The following is a 12444-nucleotide window of genomic DNA, read 5'->3' as shown; positions in this document are numbered from 1 at the left end:
AGCCTTTTATGCTATATAAGCATTAAATACATTTCAGTACTCCAGCGCTTTCTCCTGGTGTTATTCTATTGTCATCACACATAAAACTCATTTTTCAAAGTTTTTTTTTTTTTTTTTATGTTTGTATTGCTTGGAATTGAAGCAGATTTTGGTATCAAACCCATGTAAACAGCTCTTTTAGAAACATTATTCCCAGGGAAAACATGATGTGTTCAATACTTTGTTTTCCCCGCTGTTTATATCAGATGAGGAATTAAAATAATTATTCTGAACTGTAGAAAATCAGATTCACCCTAAAACAGAAAGAAGACAAATTCTGTAAAATCTGGCAACCGTTCATAGATTACTTTAAAAGCATAAAATCTACACTAAATAGTTAAATTGAAGAGGATTAGACTAATTTAGATTAAAAAGGTCAGTATTTTGTTTTTATTTATTTATTTATTTATTTATTTATTTATTTATTTATTTGTTTTAATTATTTGTTTACTTATTCGATTATTTGTTTATTATATTTATTTTTTTATTATTTCATTTTAATTATTATTCAGTTATTGTGTATATTGTATGTTACGGCCCATACTTGAATACGTCTCGTGGTCCTAAGACAATGTAACATAAATCAACCACGGCCAGGAATGACCGGGAGTGAGAAGTCCGTTTCCGTCCGTTTTAAAAGCCTGACGTCACCAAATCAACCAACAGAAAACTGAAAAGGAAAAAAAAAAAAAACAAGATCAATTGAAAATAATAACTACGGGCAGGAGTGAACGCCACACGTAGCAGTGTATCTTTTATTGTTAATTGTTTTGTTCGACCAAAGTTGTCAGTCATTGTGTTTGAATTTTAGAAAAACAAATTTTAAAAAAGTTAAAAAGATAAATTAATTAATTAAAATAATTCAAAATAAAATAAAATAAAAAGAAACTCAGACAGGTTTGAAAATATTGACAGCATTTTCAGCTTCGGGTGAAGTTAATTTCCCTTTAATAGTTATAATTGAGATGCTATAATTGAGTTATAATTGAGATGTACCTACATAATGCAGGAGGTGTACATTTCTAAATCTGTTCTGTCATTTCGCAGGACGTTTTGATCTGCCGAACTGTCACCCCCTCAGCTGCCATGGGTATTATATCACCTCGTGATTTTGTCGATGTCATTTCCATTAAGCGGTATGAGGACGGCACGGTGTCATCAAATGGTATGCGTGTTTATGGTCTTCCTTCTTTAATCTTTTGTTTAAAGGTGCGCTATGTAGGATTGACCTACCTTGTGGTTAAACTAGGTATTGCGGTCAATTTTAAACATTGTCAATATTTAGACCACAGGTGTCAAACTCAGTTCCAAAAGGGCCGCAGCTCTGCACAGTTTAGTTCCAACCCTAATTAAACACACCTGATCAAACTAATTGAGTCCTTCAAGCTTGTTTGAAATCTACAGGTAAGTGTGTTGGAGCAGGGTTGGAACTAAACTGTGCAGGGCTTCGGCCCTCCAGGAATTGAGTTTGACACCCGTGATTTAGACAATAACATCACTTACCGCAATCATTTCTGAGACAATATATAACATAGCAAAAATTACTCATCATCACCACAGATCTAGTGATTACTAAAAATATGGCAATATTAAGTACCTTGTTATCAAGAGCAGTTAATTCTATCAAATAAAATCACTATAAAATAAATATAAGACCTGATAACTAATCTTAATTGCTTTTATATCACATTTTTTATTGTTTTATAGCTACCAATGTAAGCCATCCAGACTGTCCTCCTCAGAACGGCTTCGTCAGAGGTTTCAACCATCCATGTGGCTGCATGTGTGTTCCAGTTCCTGGGTAAAAGTTCCTACATTTTTGATTATTGTAATTCTTATATGAGTCAGCAGATGGTGAGATTTTGACTTTTTTTTTCATCCATAGCATAAAATGTTGAAGTACACCATTGTTTGTCTTTATAGGGATCCGAGCAAAACGCAGCTGTTCAGCTTTTTCCAGACTGACCTCGGAGGATTGCTTCCTCGTTCGGTTGTAGATTCATTTTTCCCCACTAGTATGGTGGAGTTTTACAACAACCTGACCAAAGCTGTCAAATCCCTCAAATAGCCACTTTATAGAGTTCACCCCCGTCCCTTTAAGATTAATTCTGAAACTTTTAATAATTTGATTTGATTACTTTTGATTTTAGTGAAAAGTGAGGTTACTTTATTCCTGATTCTTCCAAAAGTCACACGTGTCTAAACACACTTGAACATAAACCGTTTTATAGATCTAGACTACTGGAACATTTTGTTTACTGTATTATTTCAGAAATTCTGAAAACTAGTGATACAAGTGATGAACTATTGCACAGAAAAACCTACAGTTATGCATTTGGCAGATGCTTTTATCCAAAGTGCTTTCAAATGACGTTTTATCGATTTCTTTGTGTGAAAATTGAAGACATTTTGTTGATACTGGTAGCATCATGTTTTGCCAATTGGTCAGTTTTTTAGACTTGGAGTGATCCCCTATGTATAATAACCATGATATGTGGCTTTGTTAACTTTTTAGACTTAACGGCTCTGTTCTAAAACCCACTGAGCTGCCTTGCTGTCTACTAAAGGTGCATTTCCACTGCATGCTATGATGCAGTTAAGTTTGATACACCTCAGTTTTGGGTTCAGTACCTATTATGTGATTTCTTTTTTTCGTTTCTGCATTTCAGATACAGTCAGAACATAATGAAACGTCTCACTTCCGACCTCAATGCTTTCGAATCCTTTGCATATCACAATTACATTTCCTTTGAGACATACTATGTGAATATTTCACAACGTTTCACCGGTCATACTGCACCCAACCCGCTCTGAGCTGGGATCGAACTGTCGATTCTTTGTTTGTGAGTCGGTTTCTCTAACAAGGAGGCTAAAGACCATGGCTTCTAGCATCTGTAACTAGAGCACCTTTTGAGGTCAGAGGAGCGAGGTTTACCTGCAAAGCACTTTGTTAGCTGGCCTTCGTTACATTCACCCCCTTAAACCTCCCTCCTATCCCGGACGAGCCCCCACGTGTAACCCACCAGTCCTACAGCACCCAACCCATTCTGAGCTGGGATCGGTACTTCTTTTTATGGGAATCTGTTGTTCTAACAAGAAGGCTAAAGACTATGGCCTCTAGTGTCTGTTGTAAGGTTTGGCCTCAATGGTTTCGAGTCCTTTGCATATCACAGTTACATTTTCTTCAAGACATGTTGTGTGAATATTTCATGACATTTTATATTGTAACCCACCGATCCAACTGCACCCAACCTGCTCTAAACTGGGATTGAACCAGCAATTCTTTGTATGGAAGCCCGTTTCTCTAACAAGAAGGCTGAACACCATGGCCTCTAGCATCTATTACTAGAGCACCTTTAGAGGTCAGAGGAGTGAGGTTTACCTGCATAACACTTCGCTAGCTGGCCTCCCCTCCATTCAATCCCCTACACCTCACTCCCATCCTGTACGAGTCCACGTGTAACCCACCGCTCCTATTGCAGCCAACCCATTCTGAGCTGGGATTGAATCTGCGGTTCTTTGTTTGTGAGTCAGTTTCTCTTAACAAGGAGGCTAAAGACTATGGCTTCTAGCATCTGTCACTAGAGCACTTTAAGTTCAGAGGAGTTAGGTTTACCTCCATAGCACTTTGTTATCTGGCCTTCGTTACATTCACCCGCCTAAACCTGCCTCCTATCCCGGACGAGCCCCCACGTGTAACCCACCAGTCCTACTGCACCCAACCCACTCTAAGCTGGGATCTGCGATTCTTTGTATGGGAATCGGTTGTTCTAACAAGAAGGCTAAAGTCCATGGCCTCTAGTGTCTGTTGTAAGGTTTGGCCTCAATGCTTTCGAGTCTTTGCATATCACAGTTACATTTTCTTCAAGATATGCTGTGTGAATATTTTATATTGTAACCCACCGGTCTAACTGCACCCATCCTGCTCTAAACTGGGATTGAACCAGCGATTCTTTGTATGGAAGCCCATTTCTCTAACAAGAAGGCTGAACACCATGGCCTCTAGGATCTATCACTAGAGCACCTTTAGAGGTCAGAGGAGTGAGGTTTACCTGCATAGCACTTTGCTAGCTGGCCTCCCCTACATTCAATCCCCTACACTTCACTCCCATCCCGTATGAGCCCACATGTAACCCACCAGTCCTACTGCAGCCAACCCATTCTGAGCTGGGATCAAACCAGTGATTTATTTTTTTTTGTTTGGGAGTCGGTTTCTCTTAACAAGTAGGCTAAAGACCATGGCTAGCATCTGTCACTAGAGCACTTTGAGGTCAGAGGAGTGAGGTTTATCTGCATAGCACTTCGTTGGCTGGTCTTCGTTACATTCATCCCTCTAAACCTGAGCCCGCACATGTAACCCACCAGTCCTACTGCACCCAACCCGTTCTGAGCTAGGATCTGCGATTCTTTGTATGGGAATCGGTTGCTCTAACAAAGAGACTAAAGACTATGGTTCCTAGTGTCTGTCGTAAGGTTTGACCTGAATGCTTTCAAGTCACTTGCATATTACAGTATCATTTTCTTGCACCCAACCCGCTCTGAGCTGGGATTCAACTGGCGATTTTTTTTGTATGGGAACCGGTTTCTCTAACAAGGAGGCTAAAACCATGGCCTCTAGCGTCTGTCACTAGAGCACCTTTCGAGGTCAGAAGAGTGAGATTTGCCTGCATAGCACTTCACTAGCTGGCCTACGCTACAGTCACCCCCATAAACCTCACTCTCATTGCGGAAAAGCCTCCACATGTAACCATCCGGTCCTACTGCACCCAACCACCACTGAGCTGGAATCAAACCAGTGATTCATTGTATGGGAATCAGAGTCCAGACATAGGATTGGATGGGAAGGCTAGAGCCGGAGTGAAATTGACAATAAATTTTGTATATTACATGATTAATTATAATGGCGTAATGCTGTATTGTTTGTTGGCACCATTTTATTCCTCCAACAACTGAAACTGCAGCAAAATAGTCAATATAAGAGGTCTAGATCAGGGGTGTCCAAAGTCAATCCTGGAGGGCCGATGTCCTGCGTAGTTTAGTTTCAACCCCAATCAGACACACCTGGGCTAGGTAATCAAGCTCCTACTAGGCTTTCTAGAAACATCCATGTAGGTGTCTTGTGGCAAGTTGGAGCTAAAATCTGCAGGACACCGGCCCTCCAGGACCGAGTTTGGACACTCCTGGTCTAGATCTTCTGCATATCGGACATTGGGATGAAAACTATGATGTCACAGCAGTAGAGGCAGGGCATCTATAGTAATAATCCCCCCCCACTTTAAGTGGTACTAAACCGTAGTGGAAATGCAAACTGAGCTGAGCAAAACTGAACTGAGTTGTACTGCACAGTAGAAAAGTGGCTTAAGTTACTAATAAGCAGTCCCCTATGTTGGCAGCAGGGCCATATGTCACACATATAGAGCTCAGGCATTAAACAAAAGGGAATCTCACAGTTGGTTTCAATAGCGTTTAGCATTATGTGACATCTATGTGTTTGAAACTGCTGTTATGTCAGAAATGTGGCCTAAATAGGCAGCTCACTAGTTTTTGGAACGGAGCCTTGTTTTAATAAACTGCTTTTAGCATTCCTGTCGCATATTTTAGGATTTTTCTTCATCTCTAAATGTTGGATGCGCTGTAATTTGAACATTTTTCTATGTTAATATTATAGACTTTGGCAAATCAGAGTTTACTTGACATTCGAGTGTCTTCAGACACATTTGAAGAACTGCATTTGCTGCTGTTCTCGGTTAACATTACTGAGTTTATGTACTGTATGTTTGAAACTGACTATAAAAGGGCCAGTACAGTCGTGATAGGAGATGTTATATGATGATAAAGGTTTAGCTGGTTAGCTTGACCCCATTAGCCCTACTGGTGATTTAAAAGCATTTTTCTCCATTGACGGCCATTCAAAAGTATTCATGCCAGCCAGCCAGCCAAACAACTGCCTGCCATTTAAGATGAATGAGATTTATGGAAAGCATTATGCAGTTATTCATGAGAAACAGAAATCAGCAGTGAGAAATTAATCATTTTTGAGGTATAAAACATGATCTGGAGGTCTAATTAGAATATTTTGATATGAATTTCTGGGATTTTAATTGTTTTTTAAAGTGATTTCTGCATTAGTTGTATTTTATTTGTGGATTTCAATGGCTGCATTTCCCAACATTAATCAAATTATCTAGTTATGTGTTCAGCAGAAAAAATAACCACTTGAGATTGAGTAAATGGTGAGGAAACTTTCTTTTTTTTTGGTGAACTATCCCTTTAAAGTCTGCATGAAATTAAAAATTTACACTGTTTTGCTTGCTCACATTGCTATTCTAAAGGTGAAAGGAAATGTGTAAGTTAATCATTAATCCATTGAAAAAAGTTTTTTTTTTTATAACCTTCAATGAAAGTTTGACCATTTGCTTCCGCATTTAAAGACGCCTTCTGTTGATATCAAACCGATGCTTTCTATAATAACTGTGTGGTAAGAACCGCTCCTACCTTTAGCAAAGACTGTAGAATACACAAGACGTGTCACTCGAATAGTTTTGAATGGGGGAAAAAGTGTAATGACAATATGGTGAATAAAGCCCCGCCTACTAGTAAAAGAGCCAATCGTTGATCCTATAGACTGAGGATTCTCCAGGGGAGGGGCTCAGACCAGCCGTGAGTTTCTGCAGATATTGTGTGATTCAAATGTTTAAAAATGAAACTAAAGACACAGTTGTTGATTTAATTTTATTGTTGATTCCTAAAATGAAATTTAATGGTAAGGTTGGCAAGCAATTTTGGAGAATTTAACCTCATTTGAACATACTGCCCAAGAGAAGTTTCAAAGATGGCCGCCAAGTGAAATGACTTATTCAAAGTCCCTTTAAGGCAAGTTATTTCACTTAGTGGCCATCTTTGAAATGCCTTTCGGCCAGTGTGCTCAGGCATTTTGTCTAAACGGGAAAATGTAAAATTCTCCAAAACGGTTTGCCAAGCTTACAATTCAATTTATATTAGAAATAAACAATGAAATTAAACAACAACTGTCTCATTTCTAAGCATTTATTAGTTTCATTTCTAAGCATTCAATTCAAACAAAAATCTGCATTTTTTCAGGTTGACTGTGCCAATGCACATACGCGCTTGAAAGGAACGAGATCACGGCACCAACTTCGTTTATGGCAGCTCTACACACGATCATCCTCTGAATAATGATCGTCTAATTGTGCTGGTCCTCTAAAGTAATTCACATCTTGGTCGTTTAAATCTCCTCCAGTAAAGACAGCAACTCTGTTTACAAGTTTGTAGGCGTTTGAGTATTTGCTGTTCATACGGATTACAAAACCAGAAAACTTTTGTCATAAATGAGGTTGGTGTCGTGATCTGGTTCCTTTTGAGTACGTATGTGCATTAGCTCGGTCAACCTGAAAAATTAGGATTTTGTTTGATTTGAAAGTTTTAGAAATGAAACTAAAGAGATGCTTGTTGTTTAATTTCATTGGTAATTCATTCATTTTCTTGTCGGTTTAGTCCCTTTATTAATCCGGGGTCGCCACAGCGGAATGAACCGCCAACTTATTCAGCAAGTTTTTACGCAGCGGACGCCCTTCCAGCCGCAACCCATCTCTGGAAAATCATTGGTGATTCCTAATATTAAATTTAATCATCAGCTTGGCAAAAAACTTTTTGTCTTCCAAGTATAGTTGATTAATTTAAAACTACAGGTTTCGAGCTTTATGTTAATACATTTGTTATGTCTGTGGAGCAAGTATTTGCTGAGATTTCAGTGCGTCTGTTGACCACAAAAACTGTTGTGAAAGCACACCTCTGGTCCAAGCTTCTCCTTCAGAGAATTCCCAGTCTATAGCGATTGCTGATTGGCTCCTGTACTAGTAGGCGGGCTTTATTTGCCATAAAGCGATTGCTGATTGGCCCCTGTACTAGTAGGTGGGGCTTTATTCTCCATATTGACGTTACACTTTTCCTCATTCAAAACATAGGAGTGACGCGTCTTGTGTATTCTAGAGTTTTTGACTCTCCTAAAAGGGACTTTGCTATTAGTTTGCTATACGGGAATGATGCGCCAGCCCCAGCCTCTACTCAATATTCCTATTCATTTGCAAGCATTTGCATCAACAAACTGAAATAAAAGTCTCTGCAACTTCTGCTTCATGCTGACTTTAAAATTTGATTAATCTATTAGCACATTTGGTAATAAAAAAATACATGGTAATAACACATGGAAATTCTAACATAAGCCTCTTTGCTGAATATCTTTTAATTGTAATAATCATAATACGTCATGTTCTATTCAAATTCATGCTTTTAATGTCGTCCAACATTCCAAAATACTGGAAATATGACATTTTCCCCCACAGTTGAATAAGAGCTGATTCTCATTTTAGCCTTGTATGTTTCAACCCAGGCTCGTTCTGAAAACTTACCCCTATATAGATTTCTGGAGAGCACCAAATACGTCCCAGGAGCTACGTTTTTTGCAGTTTTTGTTTTCGCGAATCCACCAGAGGCCACTGTGTATGCTTTTTCAGATCTCAAATTCCTCTCACGAGTGCCATTAGCGCCTGCTTTTCACATGTAAATCCACCGGAGGCCACTGTGTACGCTTTTTCAGATCTCAACTTTCGCGAGTGCCATTCACGCCTACTGTTCTTGCGTAAATCCACCAGAGGCTGCTGTCGACAGACGGACCGACCGATGTCGCCACCCACCCCCTTCTTTAAACCCATCTGTTAGTGTTTTCAAAACACCGATTGACCCCCGACCACCCACTTCCCTAAACCCAACTGTAAGTGTTTTTAAAAGCACCGATTGGCTTTTGCTTGTTTTTACCTACTTTCCCGAATCATTTTTCAATGGCCTCAAACCCCGCCGTCACTGTCAACTCCAGTCCACGTCACAAGACCGCTGACGTACTTGCGTGACTAACGTCTAACAGCAGAAAAGCTGACCATATGGAGGTAAGCGGTTAGCTGAAAAGCATGAATAGAAACGGCGTCACACCGCCTCGTAGCGTTCGCTTTAAAGACGAAATGGAGCCATATGTATGTCTGGCTACATAATTTGCGATCTCCAGAAATGTATATAAGGCTACGTTTTCAGAATGAGCCTGTGTTAGTATGTTTGCTTGTAAACCGTGGTAATTGCACATGGACAAAGGGACTGTTTAATACTGTTTAATACTCAAACAGAACTGATTGACTTCAGTGAGAACAGAGTGTGTTGTTGTGTGTCTTGTTTGTTAACTGTGATCTCTTCAATTACAGTTTGCCTGTTTTTGTGTCGCTGCACGATTGTGTCCAATCCATGCGTCTTAACCAATCAGTACTGTGTGATTTTTATGCCTGTATGCTGTCGGTAAATTTACAGTGAACGCATGCTCATGGCCTGGAGATGTGTTCTGTGCTTATATTTTTAGGGAGATTTTTATAAAATGCAAACGAGCCATATGCACTTGTGCATTCTGGAAGATGATGCAAGGAGTGTGTGCTTGCCTTCAGTGGTATTGTGCAAAGTCTTCTCTTTATATTTGAATAGACAGATTTATATTCCGTCAGTAGTACACATTGTCAGGGTTCCACCGCTGTCAAGTGATTCCATTTATTTTCGTTTTGTAGTAAAAAAAGCATTGATTGTCCTCAATGATAACTGGTTAAGTTTTAAAGACAGACCTGATGTAAAAAAAAAAAAGATTTAAAAATTTTTTAAAAGAAAAACTACATTACCCATAATGCTCTGCTGAATTCCACCAATCAGAGAGCAGTGTGCCCACTCTTATGCTGCACTGTGATTGATATAAGGCTCAATGAATAATAAATATGCTCTGAAAATACTTGAAACTAATTATTTGTGTAGAGTATGTATTATTTAAGCTGATTGTGACGTTCGCAGTGCTTCATGGGATTGTAGTTTTTCTCTACTAGTTAAGTACGGTTGTCGTTTTCCCTATAAAACTGCAGTGAATTAATTGTAATTTTTTATTAATATCTTTATTGATGGTTGGTCTAGTTTATAGCAGTTTAATCAAGCTGCTTGTTTTCATATTTTATGAATGAATAGGAATTAGCACTGCTCAGACCCCCTAGTTTTTCACGATTTCTTTTGTGAAATTTTTTTTTTCTGATAAAAATGACTGATTTTGTGGTGGTAATTCCCAGAAATCTGCGGGAAAATATCTTATTTACCATATTCAGTATGTGCATGTGCAATCATAAACCTTTTATTTGGTCTCTTGTCAAGATTAGATCTACAACGGTAGGGATTAAGCCAAAGGAAGGTTGTATAACTCAAATTTTTACGCACGATCTTACTTTCTCTTTCTCAGATTTCACTGCCTGGAGTATCTGACATCATGTACCTGACTCAGGACATGCGTTAGGGCTTCCCCTACCATAATACACCTAAAATACAGATTGCCGTAAAACTTGTCAGTGGCAGGGACACACATCATAATACCAGCCATACATGTGAAGCACAAATAATGTCCTTCAATTCGGTCACATACAGCGGCCATCATCCTTGAACCAATCTCCATCATTGTAAGCTGCTTGCTTTTTTTGCCTGTTCAACTGCTCCGTTTGTTAGATGTTTGCTCTTATTTTCTTTTGCAGTCTGAAGTGATTGAAACGCACAAAACACCCAATTTGCGCACTTAATTTATGCACTTCGCAAGTAAATCACTCACGCTTCATCCACATCTGCTTATTGCACAGGCTGCAAAACATTCTCCTCCACTCTCATGTAATGTTTGGATTGTGAGGGCGCAGATGAGACTTCATTTGTCGAGAGACACTCAAATACATTACGTGCGCTGCGTATGCAATGTCTTTAAGTCATGTAAAACAATTAATTGCAAACTGAAATGAATATTATTTGATTATATGATTTGGAATTAGAAGTTTTATTTACAAATAAATTAAATTAAAATGTCAATTATTTTGCGTTTAAATTAAGAATTTTTCTGGATCGGAAAAAAATTGCGACTTTTTTTTTATTTTGCGTTGGATCCAGTGATCGCAACATCGCTAAACACTAGGGGGTCTGACTACTGAACAAATGGGCACTAATGCACTCTATTCTGTAAAAATGGATGGTACAAATCAGAATGCAGTGGGGCTGTGCGATTTGGGGAAAATATCTAATTGCGAATTTTTATTTTTTTTGACATTGCGATTTCGATTTGATTTGCGATATTGTAGTCAAGCTTCAGCTCAATAATCTGTATCATAGCTTCTTATTGCTAAAGTGCAGTGAGTGTTAGTTAAAAAATGAATTGAAAAGATATCAATAAACATTTATTCAAATTTGTTTTTAAATATTTTGAAATTCTCATTTTTCTCTAGCGCAAACAGTAAGCACAAATAAAATGACTCTACCTTTCAGTAAACAAGTTGAACTCAAATTAGGAAGATAGTGTAGCATATTGTACAAATAAATAATAAATAATGATTATAAAAATACAAAACACTCAGCAAACTAACATGGCTTATAAGAGCCTTTCTGTAGCTTTTTTTGTCTAAAGCAAAATAATTATCCCAGATGCTACACTAAATAGCTAGTTGGTAACTAAATTTGTGAAATTGTGAACTTGTTCTTAAAGCAAACCGTAGTTAGTAGGTTGTAAGCTCTCTGTAAAGTCATGCGAATAGTCGCATTAAATGACGTAATATCCAATAAGAAGCATTTAAATTGTTTAAATAAATGCTTTAAAATTCTGCAAATAATGCATTTATATATAACTGTCCTATGAAAATGAAATGACATTTTTATAGTAAATTACATTACAGCCAGTCACTATAGATGAAGCACACACCTGCATCGCAAGCCGTGAATGCACACAAAATAAACAAAGTTATTAAAACATTAAACTTTCATTTTTATGCGTTCCGTATAGTTCGGCTGTGGAATTCTGAAGTGTGCTCACCTAATCGGCTAGTAAGACTGTCACACACAGACGGCAGTCACGTATTTCCTCAGGGTGGGGGAAATTAAATAATGCAAATTTAATATCGCACCTTCTTGCGATTTTATTTCGATTAATCGCACAGCCCTAGAATGCAGGGATATGATTGGATGGGAAGGGTAGGGGTGGAGCAAAGTTGACAATAGATTTAGGCCCAATCCCAATTCTACCCCTTAGCCCTTCCCCTTACCCCAATTCTGGGGTGTCCCAATTCTCTTTAAAGGTGTAGGGCTAAGGGAAAGGGCAAGATGCCCCTCAAAACTGAGATTTTTCAGGACCATACTAGAAACCAAGGGAAAAGAAAATTTCCCAGAATACACCAGCCACAACAACAGCATAGCTGCACACAGAAGTCAGGAGATGCACAAATTTGTATTTTTTTGTCATTATTGCGATGCTTTACAAAAAACAAGCACATGTTTTAATACATTCATAACCCT

General features: G+C 38.4%; 2 protein-coding genes across 2 annotated transcripts in view; one reads left to right on the top strand and one right to left on the bottom strand.

Annotated features, from left to right (window-relative positions):
- stard5 (StAR related lipid transfer domain containing 5) overlaps window positions 1-9421 on the top strand; it is a 17773-nt gene extending 8352 nt beyond the window's left edge. The window contains exons 4-6 of the mRNA XM_073908091.1: window positions 1087-1204; window positions 1747-1840; window positions 1963-9421. Coding sequence (XP_073764192.1) covers window positions 1087-1204; window positions 1747-1840; window positions 1963-2107 — 357 coding nt within the window. The 3' untranslated portion in view covers window positions 2108-9421. The remainder of the gene's footprint in view (window positions 1-1086; window positions 1205-1746; window positions 1841-1962) is intronic.
- cemip (cell migration inducing hyaluronidase 1) overlaps window positions 1-12444 on the bottom strand; it is a 1140081-nt gene that overhangs the window by 544898 nt on the left and 582739 nt on the right. The window lies entirely within an intron of this gene.

Source organism: Danio rerio, chromosome 7 (genome assembly GCF_049306965.1).
Source record: "Danio rerio strain Tuebingen ecotype United States chromosome 7, GRCz12tu, whole genome shotgun sequence".
Lineage (NCBI taxonomy): Eukaryota > Metazoa > Chordata > Actinopteri > Cypriniformes > Danionidae > Danio > Danio rerio.
This window is presented reverse-complemented; position numbering and strand designations above follow the sequence as displayed.